Source organism: Chelon labrosus, assembly GCF_963514085.1.
Source record: "Chelon labrosus genome assembly, chromosome: 3".
Lineage (NCBI taxonomy): Eukaryota > Metazoa > Chordata > Actinopteri > Mugiliformes > Mugilidae > Chelon > Chelon labrosus.
In genome coordinates, this window is record NC_140339.1 from 7,823,906 (window position 1) to 7,843,842 (window position 19,937).

Here is a 19,937-nt window from a genome sequence, read left to right on the forward strand (position 1 = left end):
CACGAGAAAAGCCATCGGTTAAAAAAACATATATTGTATCCGCACTATAACTTTAACTGGGCGTTGTAATCATCGGCGAACTGAGTTGTTGTTGTTTGGGAGGTTTGTGTTGCCATCTAGTGTTCAAGATTCAGAGACATTGCTTTGCGCAGTTTATTTCAGCATTATTTCAACACCATAGTTCATGCATCTCAAAACTAACTACAAAAAAACAACAACAACAACAAAAAAACATTTAGACAAATCCCAATCAGAAACTCATTTTGCTAGACAAAAAATAGTAGCTTCTTTAAACAACCTCTTTAAAACACAATCCAATGTAATAATTAAAGATAACAAATATTTTTGAGGGTGACATGGCTAAATGTTGACATAAAACTAATTTGAGTACATAGTGTGGACAATACAACAACAAAAAAAAAAAAAACTACCACCTACAGTTCATCTAACATCAGATGGTTTGTCAGGTTTGAAGATATATCTTCAAACCTGACAAACCAAGTATTTCATAAAATACTTACCTAACCTCTTTATTACAAAACTCATATCCACACATCTGGCAACATACCGCACGAGTCACATGTTTTGTCTCTGTGTTCAGTGACTCATTTTAAAATGTCATCAAACCAGACTGGACAGTTGTAAAGTTATTCGTGCACATTTCAACAGGCTAAGCAAACAGGCTGTTCCAAACAAAAACATGCTGTCTTCTGCGTATTACTCAAAAAAGGTTAATGATTAAAAAGCATGGTACAGTTTTGATCGTGTGAAAGCAGTTGATTAATTATCTTACATTAAATACATTAAGAAAAGCAGACATACGGTATAGAGACAATAATTACAATTCATTCCGTTTTTCTCATTCTGCACAAACTTGCATCCAATAATCTGTATACTAGCTACCATTGTGAGCGCAAATAGCTAAATCCTGGGTAGTCGGGAAGCGTGGCTTTTTAAATTTGTTAGAATGGATATATAGAGCCAATAAATGAGACAAATAGTTTACTTTAAAATGTAAAGCTGTATCTAAGTTTCCAGGATCTGTGAAATGTTTGTTCAGTTCCTAATGTGCGCTGTTTATAATGTGGGTACCCACCTACCCCCTATTAAACACAGATCACACGGCTTTTCAGGGGTCGCGTTAACCGAATATTTTCCGTCATTGACCGTTTTTTTTAAAACTGTGACGGAAAAATCTGAAGGCCATCTGTCAAAATGACAATTCACACCCCTGACCACTTGGTGGCGAGTGACCTTATTAATTGGCTCTTGTCTCTCATCGCGGAGTTTTGTCGGTTCACGATTTCCTGGTACACTGATTACACTGATGCACACGTCAGAGCTAAACATAGACATATACAATATATATGTATGTATCTGTGTCTATGTGGCTAACGGCTACCAAAATTAAATTTGCATACCACCGAAGCACTTACGGTACCATCTAAGAGAACAGTTCCGTTCCGAGTACGGACAAGACGTGTCGGCAGCATTGACTATTGGCAGCCCAAGCTTTTTTTTTTTTTTCATTTAAAGTCACTACTGTTCTGAAAAAGTACTTAAAGTTAATGAAAATTAAATGCCGTTGAATATGTAATTTAAAAAAATTAAAGTGACGGCTAAAAATAGATTATGACGGGATTTTTATGACTCTGTCCGTCAAAATGACAGACAACGAAAAAGTCTAGCGCAACCTCTGCGGCCTTTGTGGACGCCATTTTGGTTTGCCTCCCCTTCCGACACTAATCCTCCATGTCTCCTCTCAGTCACACCTATAGTAAGTTAGTAGAAAATCTCAACTCTCAGAAATGTTCCTCTCAAAATAAAAATGCCGATTGAGCCAACTAGGTAACAACTAGATCCACTAGGCAGTAAAGTCAACTAAATGTGATTGAGGTTAGGGGCCTTAGTCATCATAGTCCCTCTTTGGTGGCTTATTAGGCGGCACTGGTGGCTTGTCATGGTCACGATTGTCATCGGGCTCAATGTAAAGGTCGTTGTCAGCATACTGTGGATCTCTGCGTTCACTGTGGCGGCAGTCATCATCATCGTGTCGGTCGTCACAGTTGCTGCGACGATCGTAATCACGCTCACTGCCATCATCAGGCCTCTTCGAGTCGCCATTGCTCCGTGTGGTCTCCTGCTTTTCAGGATGTGACTCTTGGTCGTAGTAGTCATCCTCGCGAACTCTGTAAAGTGAACACGCACCAGTCAGACGCTTGCGGTGAAAAAAAAAAAAAAAAAAACTGTGAACAAATTTGGTTAAATAAATCTGGTTGCTGGTGTGAATGAATCATTTGAGAATATTTTCACAATCTGCAACAAGATGCGACTCAGTGAGGAGCATGGGTTAGTGTCCAAATTCTCAATTGGACGCTGCCTGTGTGAAAAAAAAAATGCTAGTTTTGATCAAGCTCCACTTGATAAAAACATGCCGTGCAAACACACCATGTCCATCAAACAGAAACAGACACAGGAGAAAAAGCTTTTTGATCTAATGGAGCAAATAGGCCAACACTTAAGTGCAGATATGAGAAGTGACATCCAATGGATATTAATGTTGCATCTTGTTCATCATCAGTTAATGTGCGTGTCTGCATTTATGAAGGAGAAAAACATTACCCCATGGCGTATTCCTCCTCTTTCTTCTTCTTGTGGCGGAGGCAGCAGCAATAGATGATGATGATGAGTGCGATCAGCCCGGCGACAACTCCACCAATGATTCCTGTGGTGGAGCCAATGTTCATGGACGCTGTGGGGGTCGAGGGAAGGCGAGTTGAGAGACGGGAGAAAAGAAGGACGTGAATTAATAACAGAATGCTGTAAAAATGCACTTACTGAGAACAAATAAAAAGGTGTTCTCAGGAAGTTTCTCTTACGTGGCATGACTGTGAGGGTGATGTTGCAGGTATCAGAGTGAATCTTGTTTCGTGAGACGCAGCTGAAGTATCCCGATGTGTCTTTGGAGACATTAAACAGAGACAGGACGCCTCCCTCTGAAACACAAAAAAATCAATCACATATACTCCACATCTTTGCAATCAAGATTTAATTTCTTTCTGGTTTCAGACAACAAATCATACACTACTGCTACTACTCATAGGGTTCAATGTGGATATTAAAATTATTATATTCAGGCGAGTAAACTTTTCACCTGTGTGCACTGCTGTGTACTTACTTTGAGTACTTCTAGGGTCTAGGGGCCGAGGTTTACCCGAGACATCTTTACTACTCCATGTATAAGTGGGTGGAGGGGAGCCTTCCTCAGACAGACAGGTCAGGTTGATGTTCTGGCCGTATTCTGCCTTGCCCTGGATGCTGCAAATGGGTTTACCTACACCTACAAAACAAAAAGAAAAAAAGAAAAAAATGAAAAATGAAAAATGAAAAATGAAAAATGAAAAATGAAAAATGAAAATGAAATGAGATTTTTGTTCTGTAATTTAACAGCGAAGCAACTCATTTTGCTTCATGATACTGGTAATAAACTTGGATACTGAAAAATCAATTAAAAGATTAGGCCGAGATGAAAGCCAGAAACGATGCATCGTGTCATCTTCAAAACACTCAAAAGCAGAATTTCTTTCTTCTTTTCGTTCTTTTAAAAACGAATGAAGCATTACCTAGAACCACCAAACGTGTCGAGGCGAACGGCGTGCCCTCATTGTCACCTGCGACCAGGAGGCGACACTCAAATTTCTTGTTGTCTTTCAGTGTGATGGAGGTAAGCTTCAAGTTTGCCTTTCCAGTGCTGACGTCTACGTCCAGGGATACTCGACCTTCATACTCCTCTTTGATGTCAGTATGCTTAGCGGGATGATAGTAGGTAATGATCGAGGTCTAAAGGAATAGTAAAACAAGAGTACATGTTCAGTTCTTGTTCTTTGAGAGAGAGAGAGAGAGACAGAGAGACAGAGAGACACAGAAAGAGAGACAGAGAGACAGAGAGAGACAGACACAGACAGAGAGACAGAGAGACAAAGACAGAGAGACAGAGACACAGAGACAGAGAGACACACAGAGACACACAGAGACACAGAGAGACACAGAGAGACACAGAGACAGACACAGAGACAGAGAGACACTGAGACATACACAGAGACAGACACAGAGACAGACAGAGAGAGACAGACACACAGAAATACACAGAGAGACACAGAGACAGACAGAGACAGACACACAGAGACAGACATACAGAGACAGACACAGAGACAGACACACAGAGACAGACAGACAGACAGAGACAGACAGACACAGACACACAGAGACACAGAGAGACACACAGAGACACAGAGAGACACACAGAGACACACAGAGACACACAGAGACACAGACACACAGACAGAGAGACAGACACAGAGAGAGAGACAGACCCTTGTAGCAGTTTTATCATCCACAGCATACGCTAACCAGGAGATGGTGACTGACGGTGGGTTGGTGAGTCTGGTTCTAAAGGTGCAGGGCAGTATGACGTTGTCGCCCCTGGTAAACTCATACTTTGGTTGAGGGATGGTCACAGTGAGGGCGCCTGCACCTGACAGCCCTTTCATAGATTTAAGAACAATCATATTGATCATTACCATTCAGAAATGATGCATAAAAATGCATAAAAACAGAGAACTTCAGCTTACAGCACAACAGAAGTATCTGTGAGTGTTTTATAAGCAAAACATCAACCATTCACATGTCCCGTTTTCCTACAAGAATGTTTTCGCAGGCGGCCTCGGCTGTCTTCGTCCCCCAAAGTGCAGACCTTTTACTTCTCGTTTTAGTTTTGCATGACACGGTTAACTTATTATGTTCTCCAAGGAGAGGGTTAAGTCACATTTGGCTCCTGGGAACTTGTGATGGACGGTTTACCGACCGGTGTAACCAGCCATTGATAAAGTAAATGAAGAAACCAAAGAAAGAAAGAAACCAAAACCGTTCTATAGTAATAGTGTTTGTAGCATAACAACTTTGAGATCGCCCATGGCTAATGTAATAAAAAAAAAAAAAAAGAAAGAAAATAATAATAATAACAATAAATACAAATCAAACCAATAAGAAGGTTTGCCTATGAACAGGCGTCTCGGCCTGTACCTTTTCAACAGTTGATCCTGGCCGTGAGTAAACAGGTGCAGCAGTTCACTATGGCGCACACGAAAGAAGCAAATGTTTTTTTTTTTTATTACAAGAATACTCACCTAGACACAGCTGAATTAAGATAGAAATCCCCCTCCCCACGACAAAGGCCTTCATTTTCTCTCACTTATCTCCACTGGCGCTTCTGTGCCTGCTCGGTTTATCTACAATGAAATGGGGAAGTGTTGCGAAGCTGACCAGAGCAGCATAAGTAGAAGGCAGATTCAAGGCAGTTTGTTCAAAAAAATCACCACAAGGTGTTTATTTACAACAAGTGCTTCCAGCTTCACGTGTAGCAAAAAAGTATATACAACAAAAAAAGGGATAACTGAATAGTTATGAGTTGAACTAAATCAAAACTCAACTTATAACAATGCAAAATTCAACTTAAATCAAGTGTAAATTGCTACACCGGATCAGCACTATGTTTTCACTCTGCCCTCCTCAACAGACAAAAGGCCAGTCCTTAAATAGTCTCTCCTCTTGGCACAACCTCCATGGTTGTACCAATGATGGAGGTGACTCCACTGGCTCCTAATTCACCTGTTTCCAAAGTTATAAATCACATTGATTACAGTAAAACACTCTCACCTGCTTTACCCAAAATCCCACATTTTACACATACATAAATGAAATAACAAATAAATCTAAATAATACCTAGAACTCATGTTTCTTACCTACACTCATTTGGACTAGTCCAACGACATCCCTCAATCATGTTACTGAAAGTATAAAAGCAGGAAATATTGCAGCACTTCCTCCTTTTGACTCTGACCACATGGTGAGTATGGTAAGTAACACAATTAAATGTTAATTTAACTTATTTTGACAAGAACTAAATCAATAAACTATAACTAAATTTAACAATACTTGTAAGAGTTTATTTTAACCAAAGATGTTGGACAAGAAATATAACCAAACATAATACAAATCACAAACAAACCCGGGATAGTCTGTCTCTGTAAAATGATGATTACTAATGGTAAAATGGCTGAAAATCAACAAGTATGGTTCCACAGAGGATGGTATTGATAAGAGACAAATGGTCTCACCCCTTTGTCACAGGAAGAGAAACCGCCCAGAATACATTTGCATCAAAACCCAAGACAGAAAGACCTACTACTGATCAGTGATGAGAATAACGGCGTTAAAATAAACGGCGTTACTATTATTTTTTTCACGCCGTTACCGTTACTGACAGTTAAATGTGCTGCTTTACTTGGTTGGGGTGGGGTGGAGGCGGTAGACGCATAAGTGATGATGACTGGCTATAGGGTAAGATTTCATGGTAAGCCAATCAGCGGCAGGGCAGTGTTCAATTGGGCGGGTGTTGGACACAGAAACGCGCGCATAGTGATGGGAACGGCAGTTCTTTTGACTGTACTGAATCACTAGAATCAGTTCATTAAAATGATTCATTCAAAAGATTCGTTCACCGAATTGTTCGCTTAGCAGGAGCCCTGACTGCATAGAGAGCCGAAGTCCCGCCCCCCTACTTCCGGGTTATGGGACCTATCTTTCGAAAAAATATGAACGGCAGTCTATGGAGAGATAATAATTATTTTTTGGTCCCGATCGAATTGTGGCATGAATTTCACATATGATGTGTGTGAATTTAATTTTTCACGTCAAGAGATAAATTATTTGACGTAAATAAGCTGAACAACATTAGGTTTTGTATGAGATCGCTTAGTGAACTACATCTCTCTAGAGATCCCTAGAGAACTATGGCTGTCTCCTTGTTGAGCTTTACCGTCTTCTTCCAGGACGAAGGCAGAAGCATCAAACGAGGTGAAAATCATTATAAATCGGGTCATGTCGAGAGCTGCAGTTACAACAAGGGAGTTTTGGTCGGTTCTGTACGCGCCAGCATGCGGGACTTGTAGTTCGTTTAATTACGTATTTTCCATAGCGTTTTACTGAACTATCTTGCGACAAACTGTGACATTCTTGACATGTAAAATCATTTTTTATTCTGAAAAACAACATATGTATAATCCAAGGCACAAGTCGATCGGGACCAGAAAATAATTTATCTTTCGCCATAGACTGCCGTTCATATTTTTTCGAAAGATAGGTCCCATAACCCGGAAGTAGAGGGGGCAGGACTTCGGCTCTCTATAGTGCACGTGAAACTCGAGGCCCGCGGGCTACGTCAGGCGGTTGCCGAGGCAACCACTCTGTGTATCGGTACGGCAGCCCGGCGCTCTGAAGACTTAGCCTTAGATAAACTTTATTCATCCACTAGGGAAATTGAAGTTACATCAGTCCATATAGTTGACCAACAAAAGCTCAAGTCACGAGCATTAGGGCACTAAATACTAAAATATGTTAATGGAGATTCTGACGCAAAGATAGGCGGCACAGTGGCGAGGTGGTTAGCACAGATGCCCCACAGCAAGAAGGTCACCGGCTCGAATCCATGGGCCGGCTGGCCCCTCTGTGTGGAGTCTGCATGTGGAGTTTGCATGTTCTCCCTGTGTCTGCGTGGGCTCTCTCCGGGTACTCCGGCTTCCTCCCACCATCCAAAGACATGCTCATTAGGTTAATTGGTGATTCTAAATTGGCCGTGTGCATCTGAGTGTGAATGGTTGTCTGTCTCTGTGTGTGGCCCTGCGATGGACTGGCGACCTGTCCAGGGTGTACCCCTGCCTCTCGCCCGATGACAGCTGGGATAGGCTCCAGCAGACCCCCGTGACCCCTAACAGGACTAAACGGGTATAGAAGATGAATGAATGAATGACGCAAAGATAGAGTAACGTTGTACCAGTTAACGGACAACGGACTGAATCGGTTACCCTACTGTTCACACATGACTAAATCCAATGTAACAGCCTGGAACACAGCTAGCATACCGGACCAACGAGCCATTAAACCGAGTTACACGTTTACTGACACTGAAACAAAGGTATATTTATAAGTGTAAGGTGAAATATTTGAGCCTTCAGGTAAAGTCATTAACACAGCAGTGCAGCTCGGTTAGCCAAAAACGGTTACCGTTATTTCAAACTCGAAGGGAGTTTAACAACCTGTTGCACCACTTGACACACACTAACGGTCATCTGTTTTTCTACGTTTATCTTCATCTTGCCTGCCAGAAAAACGACAAAAATCCACCACTTCGGCGTGAAAATCATTGTACAACTCCTCCAGATGAGTTTCGTGAACTTTTTCAGGTGAACATCGCGTCCCTCTCTCAGTGGCGGTTCTACACTGGTGCTTGTTGAGACGAATTACTGTTGTATAAGCATTGCAAGCATCACAGTAAAAAGGCTAACAAACGTTCTTAAATTGGGCACCTGATGGCTGATGTAACATTAACTACTCAGAATGTTACAGACGTTGTTTTTGGTTCCTATCGGTTTCCTGAATGTATACGTTCGTGTGTGGATGTGTAAATGCTTATAGTACCTTGTAGAAGACGCTTAATAAAGTTCACTCCTCTATTGGTTCGCGGGACAGAGCTGCCTCCTCCAATATGGCGGCAACATTGACGAATGGACCCGCGCTCAGTAAGGCGTCTATGTATGTGTATGTCTATGGTTAACGTAACCAGAGTTGCTAGTTATTGCACCTGACCAAATTCGATTTGGGCCTCAGTTGTATTTGCACTTGATAAACCAAAACTAGCGAGGGTAGCAACTCTTAACAAACTTAAAACACTGAACAGCACACAGTAGTAGATACCGTAGACAGCCATGACATGCATTTTGGAGCTAACGCGCTAACTAGCTTACCTGCAAGTGTCGCTTCAAGTTCGTTGTGTTTTTACCGGCGATAGTAGATAGCAGGTCCACGCGGTTTGCAATGCGTCTTGTTTTCAGTAATGGTAAACAGGAAATGAGTCCATATATCTTGCCTCCGTTTACTCCCCGGCTGTGACATTTCGCGGTGCTAATAAAAAACTCCAGTGCATGCATATGATGATGACCCTTTGGAGCAGTCTACCGACCATTAGTGGTGGGCGGATCGATCCAAATATCGATAATATCGATACCAAGCTGGTATCGAGATTGATCGATACCAATATAATGAGATCGATACTTAAGTTTCAGTTTCCCTCATTTCGTGAAAAAGGCGATCTGACCCTGTTTGTCTAAATGCCGCTGCTGTCACAGAGAAGAGCATGCTCCTTTTGCTCCTCCTCCCCTTCTCGTGTGTTTGTTGTACCATCACGTGACTCCGCGTCCCTGAACACTGCCCACCGCTACCTGCTAGGCCCGGCCAGCAGCAGCGCATTACACACAACGAGGGCTGTTTGGCTATATTTTCGGACCGATAGCAAGTTGTACTATTTGTAAAAAGACTGTAAGATACAGTGGTAACACAACAAACTTGTATAAGCAGATGGAAATTTTAAAAATCCCCCTCCACCTGGCCCAGACAGACCCCTGAAAAGGAGAAAAAAGTTCACTAAAGGGGAGAAATGTTGTCTTATTTTTGTATTGTACTGTACTTCCACCGTAATTATTAAAAAGTATCGATATCGGTATCGGCGATACTGGCCCTGTATTTACTTGGTATCGGATCGATACCAAATTTAGCGGTGTCGCACCGTATCGCACACCTCTACCGACCATCAATGAGCGTCTTACCGCTCTCCACAGTTTGTTCTGATTGATTGTCTTTCCAAGTCTTCCTGATTGGATCTCGTCCTTGTCAAATATTTTAGTCTCGTTTTTATTCGTTGACAAAAATCTCAATAACTTTCATCATAGTTTTGGTCTTTGAGCATATTTTTTATTTAGTTATCGTCTCGTTTTCGTCAGAGGAAAAAAAGGTCGTTGACTAAAACTATGACGAAAAATTTTCGTCAACGAAATTAACACTGATTTGAACTATGCAAATCTAAATATCCTAAACAAATATGAGTATCGTCAAAAAAACTAATCTAAACAAAACAAACACTTAAGTTAATCAAACTTAAGTTCAGGCAAACTTAACCAGACTGGATCTGAGGCCTGTTTTGAATTTGTGTTAGAAAACCTGGAATCCTACAACTGTGTCTCATTTTATTTAATCTCTGTGTGTCTGTGTTCAGAGTTTTCACCAGAGTCAACAGTCGTCTACCCTTTAGTCCACCGGTCCAACCGCTGATGTACAGCTGCTGGACTTTGATTGGTCCCCTCAGACCACAGTACAGCTCTGAAAAACATGTTCATTTGTATACAACTTCAAAATAACAGCATATTTACAACATGTACTGCAGTAATACATATAATAGTTTTCACCATCAACTTAAAGGTCATATATATATTACTGTTTATTTCTAATGATAACATCCAGTTCTTTTATATCTCCAGTAATGTACTAACTCAATGGCTCTGCTCTCGTCACAGCAGCAACGGTCTGGTTTCTCTGCAGGATCAATAAACTTTGGTTTTCTCGTGTGGTTCTGTGGTTTTCATCAAGATGTCAGGTGGAATATTTGACTTGTTCTGTTTTGGTCATGTCTGACAGATACACACCTCTCTGTAGTGTAGAAAACATCAGAACTCTAGTCTGATCAGATGTTGTGATAGTGGCACTTCTCAGTATAGTGTGGTCTCCTTTGGCTGCTCTTAGTGTGTACATTGTGTGAGTTTAGTGTCTTGTTGTGAAACGTTTCGGCTTTTACAAATAGCAGCAAACTGTTTGTGGTCGTCCACTTCTCTGTTTCTCAGACATTTCCACCAGAGGAAATAAATATGCTGACAGTAATGATGCAGTTTAATAAATAAAGAGGAACAAATGAACACAATAAGAGTTTAGAGCTAAGAATTTGTTGGTGATTAGACTCTGATGATGAGAATCAACTTCTCAGAGCAATGTCCCAAATGGAGGAAGGAGTCTTTAGTTATGACTGGTTAAAGTATGTTTGACGTGAAATAGAGTTGTAGCAAATGTTGATCTTTGAAACTACCTACAGATATGAATTAATTACAGGACCCAACGTGATGGAAATAAATAATAACTGAACTTGGAACAGTTTTGTTGCAAAGCACAATCTTACGGTGAAATTAGATCTGGTGTTTGTTAAGACGAATTACTGTTGTATAAGGATTGCAACCTTACCTTTATCTTTTGCTCGTTTCTCCTCTTCTTCTTTTCTTTTTTTTCCTATGTCTGACAGATAGTAATGAGGCACTTGACAATGCTGAACTTGAAGATGATGCACTGATCCCAGAACCCGAGGATCTGCCAAAAGTTATAGAACAGAAATTGGCATCTGTCTTATTAAAGTTGGAGAATTGTTTCCATGTACCAGCCTCAGCGGTTGATCAGCTGTTAAATGAGTTGCATTATTTAGTTAATTCTGCCCTGGTGCCTGTAGCTAACAACATTCTTGCTGACTTCTTCAGTAACTGTAATTTGCAGGTTAACCAATTACTCATATAAAGAGTTAAAGTGCACACTTTCTTCATTTAACCCTTTGTCAAAAGCTTTAGGAAAGGAAGGGCCGTTACCCACTGCATTTAAGCGGAAGCAATATTATAGAAATCATTTTAATATTGTTGATCCAGTTGAGTTTATACTTGATGCAAAGGCTAATAGGTTTCAGTATGTCCCTTTGCTATAGGTTTTACAGCAGCTACTTAATCAAAAGGATGTGCTTAGCAAGGTTATCGAAAAGAGAAGACACCAACAGAGAGTGAGTGACCAGCAGCATTACAGATTCTTTGAAGATGGCCAGCACTTTAAGAATAATGTATTTCTGTCAGGGGAGGAACTAAGAATCTCTCTCTGTTTATACATGATTTTGAAGTTTGTAACCCCATCGGTACATCATGGAAAACACACAAACTGTGTGCTGTCCATTGGATTCTGAGAAATTTGCCCCCTGGCAGCCATTCCTCACTCGACGTGGCCCTTCCCTGCAAACATTTCATCAACCTGGGGGTTGACGGTAGGTCTAAGGGGCGACCTCTAGCTTGAAACGAGTTTAAAATAGGTCTAGGTTGCACCTCGACCACAAACCAACTAGATGAAAAAAATAAATGTAGGTCTAGGTTGCACCTCGACTACAAACCAACTCGATGAAAAAAATAAATGTATACAACCAATCGGGTGAGAGCCCTTCTATCCAATCAGAGGCGAAAAGGGTGGGACCTTCTACTACCATCCTGGCAGCGGAACACGACTGCAGAGAAGCAAGCACAGCACGTGCAGAGCAACAGTTTTTTCAGTAAGTTCATTGACATAAAACATTAGAGACGGTTTATATGTGTTCATATCATAGACTGTAGGTTCATATGCAACTTTCTGTGTTTTAAAAAGTGTGATTGACCGACCGTGCGTTATGTGTTTAACTGTCGAGTGGATTTCAAGCTAGCTGCTCACTCGGCTAACATGAAACAGGCCTCTGCAGTGTGCTTTCTGTCTAATATTCTGATATTTTTGGACTATTGGAGTTTAGAAATCCAGACATAAATCAGTGAAGCACTTATACAGACGAGCTGACATGGAGGTGTCCAGAAAATGCATTTTTTTCCCCCAAGATAATTTGAAAATGTTAATTTATCTTCATAAAAAAAACAATGGTAGCCTAATCTATTGATTAGCTGTTAAAATGTTAACATTAAGTGGATTTTGAATATAAAAATTTGACTCCCAATGCAATGCCTAGTTGTCTGCGTTGTTAATTAACAATGCTTTTTCGTTTTAAAATCATGTAATGTTTTTATTTTATCATTATCTGGGACATTTTGGCCTATGTAAATATAACCAAAAAGCAATATATGTCTGTTTCATGACTTAACATTCATGTGATGTATGTAGTATGTACGTAGGTGAATTAGATGGTAAAACAGTGTACAATTTCCCAAGATGTGTTTAGGAAATGTTAAGTAATATACTTCAAATGTTTTTCCAGCTTCACATGACAGAGTGAGGATCTCCACTCCAGGTGAAGGATGCGATTAAAAATTGGGATTATTCCACAAATGTTGATTTCTAAACTCCTAAATTTGAAAAGTAGTGTTGTGTTCTAAAATGAATATGAACCTGTTTTCTTTGCATTATACAACATCTGAAAACACCAGAATTGTTTTGTCATTTTGACCTGTTGCCATTTTCTGCAAATAAATGTTCTAAATGACAATATTTTTATTTCCAATTTGGGAGAGATTTTGTCAGTAGGTTATAGAATGAAACAAAAGTGTTCATTTTACTCAAACACATAGCTATGAATAGTAAAACCAGAGGAACTGATCATTTTGAAGTAGTCTCTTAACTTTTTCTGTATGTGTAAGAATCATGTTGGTCTCATTATTTAGTTTTTCAAAAGTGTTCTGATTATGTTTGTGTAATAAAAGAAGAACTAAGAAATTGCACTTTTGTGTTGTCAAACTTATAATTTTCCCCCAAAGCTAGGTTCTGTTAATACATTGTATTTATATAAATGTGTTAATTTATAGCAAAACATATTTTTAATATAACTTATTATTCATTAAATGTATGTTTTATCTATAGCCTATGTAAACACTGTAATTGTTTTTACAGTTAATCAGTCAATTTGAACAGATAACATTTCGACGTTGAACAAACGTTGAAACGACATCGAGACCTATTGACTCCCAATGCAATGCCTAGTTTTTTCCCAAATCGTTCAGCCTTAAGGTATTTGGTTGTGGTTGACTTCCTTGCGGCCTCCTCATGGTTTCCATTAGCCTGTGGGATAGCAAGGTACTTATAGCTGTCTTGGATATCACCTATGTTGCCCTCCAGTAGGTCGACCCCTTCAGTTTTGATCATCTTGCCTCTCTTTGAGACCATCCGGCCACACTTGTCCAATCCGAATGACATCCCTATGTCGTTGCTGTAGATCCTGGTGGCGTGGATCGGTGAGTCGATTTCTCGCTCATTCCTGGCGTACAGCTTGATGTCATCCATGTAGAGCAGGTGGCTAATTGTTGCTCCACTTTGGAATTGGTATTCGTAACCACTCTTTGTGATGATCTGGCTGAAAAATTCAGGCCTATGCAGAACAGCAGTGGTGATAGTGCATCTCCTTGGTATATGCCACATTTGATGTTGACTGGGGCAATTGGCTTTGAGTTGGCCTCTAGGGTTGCTATATATATATATATATAAGCGTGCAGAAGTAATTTTAAAGACTTGTCGTGCAATATCGTTAAGTGATAAAGGTGCAATCTGGTGCAATAGCGGAATAAGCGTGTTGTTTGTGTTAACAGTGTTAACTTAACACTTACCTGTCTAGTCCGTGTCTTCTCCAGGGTGCACGGGCACGGTCATATACGTTCCGGGAGAGACCAAGCGGCAGGACAGGAAGTGGGGGGATTTCTAATTGTGGTGTTCATTTATATATTTTGTATTTATATATGTGTATTTTTGGGTCAGGGTGGCAGCAAATATTGCTTATTGTAAATATTATGGATTATTAGCAGAGGAGATATTTGTCATTGGTAAGACAGCCAATTGATAATATTTTAACTTACCTCCGAATGAATTAGTCCAGTAATTAGCTCCAGAGACACAGTACTTAAGGCGCCATTTACAATCTGTCTGTGATGCAGGTCTGATCTCAGTGGACACATGTCACACTTTGTTTGTTGCTGCTATGTTGCATTTGGGTTTAAATTCTAAAAAATCTTCAGTGGAACCCAGTCTGAATGAGACTGCTTCCATCTCATCTGTGGACACTGACATTCTCTCATCTTCTAGCTCATCATCATCGTCCCTCAGATGTGAGCCATGGCCAGACGTCTTCCCTGTGCCTGAGTTCGTCTATGATGTCGAGCTCCAACTTCAGCGTGCTGACTTTCAAAATAATGGTATCCTCTTCAGTCCAAGTCCAAGAATGAAGTCAGACATTCTTGAAAGTTTGGCATCCCAGATATTCAAATATAAAGCTTATACGTGCAATGCTGAATTTGATGCAGTAGTTGAAGCACTCGTGAAGAAACACCCATGTTTAAAGGAGCAAGGTTCGGTTTCTGGCTTTTATGGGTGGAAAATAAGCTTGAAATATAAAATGGCAAACTACCGCACAAAGCTGCGCAATATCGGATGCTCCAAGCTGAATGTGAATTCCTCCAAGCATAAACAAGGTGATCCACTCACATCTCCAAATCAAGTCAAGAAAGCAAGAAGAGCAGAAGTGAACTATTGTCCAGATTATCCAACAGGACAATCCCAAGAGAGCCTTGAGGAAGAGAGACTGGCACTATTGTCCGAAGTGAGAAAGAGCAACAACCAAAAGGTGGTTAAGGAGAAAATGGAAAATACATTTGCTTACAGGCGGTATGAAGTGATTGAACAAAAGTCTTTCATTGCTGAATTCAAAAGAAGGTGGCCAGCTCTTTGGTGAGGGGATGACAATAAAAGGAATCTTCACGAGGGCTGCAACAACAGATTATTTTCATCGATTTGATCATAAAAATTATGTCTTCAAATGTCTGTTTACTCGCAACACAGACACTCAAAGTAAGAGGGAAAATGGACAATTTTTGTCTGTAAAAAAAAATCTCAAGATTATTTGCTTCTCTAATCTTCCCCCTAAAGGTGAAAATTAGAATTATGAATTTATTAAATGCAAGGTGAACTGTCTTTATTCATGTGATGTAATTTTCCAGAAAAGCATTGTGTCAAATTTGTTGTACTGCAAGCATGTGGTGGTCATTGGAACTGGGCAACAGAATCATACCTGTGAAAATTATAACTTTTGGGAAAAATAACTAAGGGATATCCTTGTTGTAGTCCTATATTGCATTAATTTAGAATGATCCACACAATATCATGGGACAGAATTTTCATCTTAGGAAGTCACAATAACAACCAGTAATTTGATAATTGTTTTCTTTGACCTGTAATGTGTTGATATTTTTATACTTTGTTAAATGTCTAGGTAGAAGCAGAGTTTATCGCATCACCACTGTACCACTGAGATTGAAATTCATGCAACAGCTAGATCATCATTCTACACGGCTGATGACGATCTTCAAAAGTAAAGGAGGAGCAGCAGGGTGGAAAATAACGAATATAATGGCAGACTTGGATAAGGTACTTTTTATTTTATGTATTTTTTATGATGAAGACAAACCAGCTGGTCACTGTAGGGCTGAAAACCGGCCGCTGGTATGTCAGTACATCCCTACTCCAAACAGCGCGGCGACAACTCCAGCAATGATTCCTGTGGTGGAGCCAATGTTCATGGACGCTGCGGGGTCGAGGGAAGGCGAGTTGAGAGACAGGAGAAAAGAAGGATGTGAATTAATAACAGAATGCTGTAAAAATGCACTTACTGAGAACAAATAAAAAGGTGTTCTCAGGAAGTTTCTCTTACGTGGCATGGCTGAGATGGTGATGTTGCAGGTAGCAAAGCGAATCTTGTTTCGTGAGACGCAGCCGAAGTATCCCGATGTGTGTATGGAGACATTAAACAGAGACAGGACGCCTCCCTCTGAAACACAAAAGATCAATCACATATATGCCACATCTTTGCAATCAAGATTTTCTTTCTGGTTTCAGACAACAAATCATACACTACTGCTACTAGCTACTCATAGGATTCAATGTGGATATTAAAAGAATGTGCTTTTTCATGTGAGTAAACTTTTCATCTGTGTGCACCGCTGTGTACTTACTTTGAGTACTTCTCGGGTCTAGGGGCCGAGGGTTACCCGAGACATCTTTACTAGTCCATGTATAAGTGGGCGGAGGGGAGCCTTCCTCAGACAGACAGGTCAGGTTGATGTTCTGGCCGTATTCTGCCTTGCCCTGGATGTTGCAAATGGGTTTAGACGGAGCAACTACAAAACAAAATGAAAAAAATGAAATAATTTAAAAAAATTATGAGATTTTTGTTCTGTAATTTAACAGCGAAGCAACTCATTTTGCTTCATGATACTGGTAACAAATTTGGATACTGAACAGTCAATTAAAAGATTAGGCCGTGATGAAAGCCAGAAACGATGCATCGTGTCATCTTCAAAACACTCAAAAGCAGAATTTCTTTCTTCTTTTCGTTCTTTTAAAAATGAATGACGCATTACCGAAAACCACCAAACGTGTCGAGTCGAACGGCGTGCCCTCATCGTCACCTGCGACCAGAAGGCGACACTCAAAGTTCTCGTTGTCTTTCAGTGTAATGGAGGTAAGCTTCAAGTTTGCTTTTCCAGTGCTGACGTCTACGTCCATGGATACTCGACCTTCATACTCCCTTTTAATGTCAGCATGCTTAGCGGGATGAAAGTAGGTAATGATCGAGGTCTAGAGGAATAGTAAAACAAGAGTACATGTTCACTTCTTGTTCTTTGATGTGTACAGATAGATAGATAGATAGATAGATAGATAGATACAGACCCTTGCATCAGTTTTATCATCCACAGCATACGCTAACCACGAGATGGTGACTGATGGTGGGTTGGTGACTGTGGTTCTAAAGGTGCAGGGCAGTGTGACGTTGTCGCCCCTGGCAAACTCATACTCGGGTTTAGGGATGGTCACAGTGAGGGCGCCCACACCTGACAGCCCTGTCATAGATTTAAGATCATATTGATCATTACCATTCAGAAATGATGGACAAAAATGCATAAGAACAGAGAACTTCAGCTTACAGCACAACAGAAGTATCTGTGAGTGTTTTATAAACATAACACCAACCATTCACATGTCCTGTTTTCCTACAAGAATGTTTTAGTCATCGTTTTAGTTTTGTATTATTATTATTATTATTATTATTATTATTATTATTATCTCCAAGGAGAGGATTAAGTCACATTTGGCTCCTGGGAACTTGTGATGGACGGTTTACCGAACCAGTCATTGATAAAATAAATGATAGCAATTTAAAACAATAATAATAACAACAATAATAATGTGTTTAAATGCATTTGACTGAATCCAAAAGCGAGCCTTTCGTTTTAAAAGAAACCAAAACCGTTCTATAGTAATAATGTTTGTAGCATAACAGCTTCGAGAGCGCCCATGGCTAATGTAATTGAAAAAAGAAAAAAAAAAAAGAAAATAGAAAATAATAATAATAAATACAAATCAAACCAATAAGATGGTTTGCCTATGAATAGGCATATCGGCCTGTACCTTTTCAACAGTTGATCCTGGCCCTACGTAAACAGGTGTGGCAGTTCACTATGGCGCACACGAAAGAAGCAAAGTTTTATTTATTTTATTTTTTTTCTTACAAGAATACTCACCTAGACACAGCTGAATTAAGATAGAAATCCCCCTCCCCACGGCAAAGGCCTTCATTTTCTCTCACTTATCTCCACCGGCTCTTCTGTGCCTGCTCGGTTTATCTACAATGAAATGGGGAAGAGAAGCTGCCCGGAATACATTTGCATCAAAACCCAAGACAGAAAGACCTACTATTTACTAACGGCGTTATTTTTTTCAGTAACGAGTAATCTAATTAACTACTATTTTCTTACCGTTAGCGACAGTTGAATGTTCTGCGTTATTTGCGCTGTCAGCCAGCCACAAAAGCTGCGTAGGTGGGTTTTTTTTTTTGGGATGGGGTGGGGGAGGTAGCCACATAAGTGATGATGATTGGCTATCACTCTTGGCCCAAATTAGTTGACATTACTAGAAATTTGCGTGGAAACCGATTGCCTTAAACCACTTTAGTTTTTACACATGGTGAAACTAAACATGTTAAGTTGTACAAGCATACATTCTTGATTACTTGCAGCTGAAAAAAAATCTAGTTTACATTAGTAGTCTTTACTTAAAATGTTAAATTCACATATATAAATTGAGTCTAAAATGCAAAAAAAATAAGTTCAACATTCAGATTTTAACAAATGAAAAATACTAAATTATTGTTACTTGTAATCATTTGTTGATATTAATAATATTTTCTTGTAATTACACTATTTTGATTGAGATTGAACCTAGAAAGGAAGAAATTAAACACAATTTGATACTTTAAATAACCAATTTATTGTATTGCTGCTGCAATCAAACACGTCAAACAAAATACAAGCTGAAATATTACAGCATCCAACAACATCTGGTTTTTGGAAACATTCAAAACACATTAAAATGGGATAGAATCCTAAAACTTTAACTTGCTGTAAAAGGTACAGATCAGCTGCTGTAAATCAATTATATTAAATCACATGAGCAAGAGTATGGAGCCCTGAGCTTCTAGAAGATTGCAAGTTAACACTTTAAAATGTTACTGAGGCAAAAAACAAAACATGTCATTCAAACAAAATACAAGTTGAAATATTAAAAACAGCCTGGCAACATTTGCAACCTGTTTGACAGGGTGTGAACACACAACTCGTCCCTCAATTATGACTTTCACTGAAGCTTGGAGTACAGGGAAGGTTGGAGTACAGCACCTTTCCTTTCAACGAGGATGATCCCAATGTCCAGGTGCTGGAAGGCATCCTTTGTGTAGAATAAAACAATCCATGCTGATCATCTGTCCATAATCCAAGAAGATCCAATCTGTCCAATGAGGTAATCCTTCCTTTGTGTCCAGGGGCAGGTTTTTTATTTATTGTAGTGGCCATTTGTCCAGAAAAAAAACTACTTAAACTTTAAATCAAACATATCAAAGGGCCACTGATGCACCATGGGAATGGTTTAACGCAGGCAAACGAAGATGAATGTCCATACCAGATCTTGCGTTTGGTGGTGATTTATTTCAAAAATAATAAAACAAACAAAAGAACAAAGAAAATCATGGCTGCTGGTTCCTCCTTGCACTGGTAAAAAACCATAGGCCCACCCAGGTGCATGCTGGTCCTCAAGGTGCCTACCTCCTTAAATAACCTCAGGTGCCCACAGTTACCCAAATACCAAAAAGTACACCAAAATTTGAACAATGCAAATCTAAATATCC

The 19,937-nt window shown here is 39.8% G+C and overlaps 2 protein-coding genes across 2 annotated transcripts; both read right to left on the minus strand.

Annotated features, from left to right (window-relative positions):
- Positions 1–1,906: 1,906 nt before the first annotated feature.
- Positions 1,907–18,570, minus strand: LOC311486119 (cell surface A33 antigen-like; the record flags this gene model as incomplete). Its single annotated transcript, XM_084541881.1, has 7 exons — positions 18,280–18,570; positions 17,369–17,598; positions 3,624–3,840; positions 3,179–3,340; positions 2,880–2,996; positions 2,623–2,752; positions 1,907–2,189 (listed from the first exon to the last, which is right to left on the minus strand). Exons 1-7 carry the CDS (start codon positions 18,332–18,334, stop codon positions 1,907–1,909), a joined length of 1,194 nt encoding a protein of 397 aa, XP_084398007.1. The 5' UTR covers positions 18,335–18,570.
- Positions 15,872–17,330, minus strand: LOC311510113 (cell surface A33 antigen-like). The gene is made up of 3 exons (XM_084575058.1): positions 17,119–17,330; positions 16,711–16,875; positions 15,872–16,526 (listed from the first exon to the last, which is right to left on the minus strand). Exons 1-3 carry the CDS (start codon positions 17,261–17,263, stop codon positions 16,207–16,209), a joined length of 630 nt encoding a protein of 209 aa, XP_084431184.1. The 5' UTR covers positions 17,264–17,330; the 3' UTR covers positions 15,872–16,206.
- Positions 18,571–19,937: the final 1,367 nt, after the last annotated feature.

Coding starts and splice junctions, on each gene's coding strand:
- LOC311510113 (XM_084575058.1), bottom strand. CDS start 17,263: ATGGACGTAGACGTCAGCACTGGAAAAGCAAACTTGAAGCTTACCTCC. Junction 16,876..17,118: donor GACACGTTTGGTGGTTTTCG/GTAATGCGTCAT, acceptor TTTGTTTTGTAG/TTGCTCCGTCTAAACCCATT. Junction 16,527..16,710: donor AGACCCGAGAAGTACTCAAA/GTAAGTACACAG, acceptor TTTGTGTTTCAG/AGGGAGGCGTCCTGTCTCTG.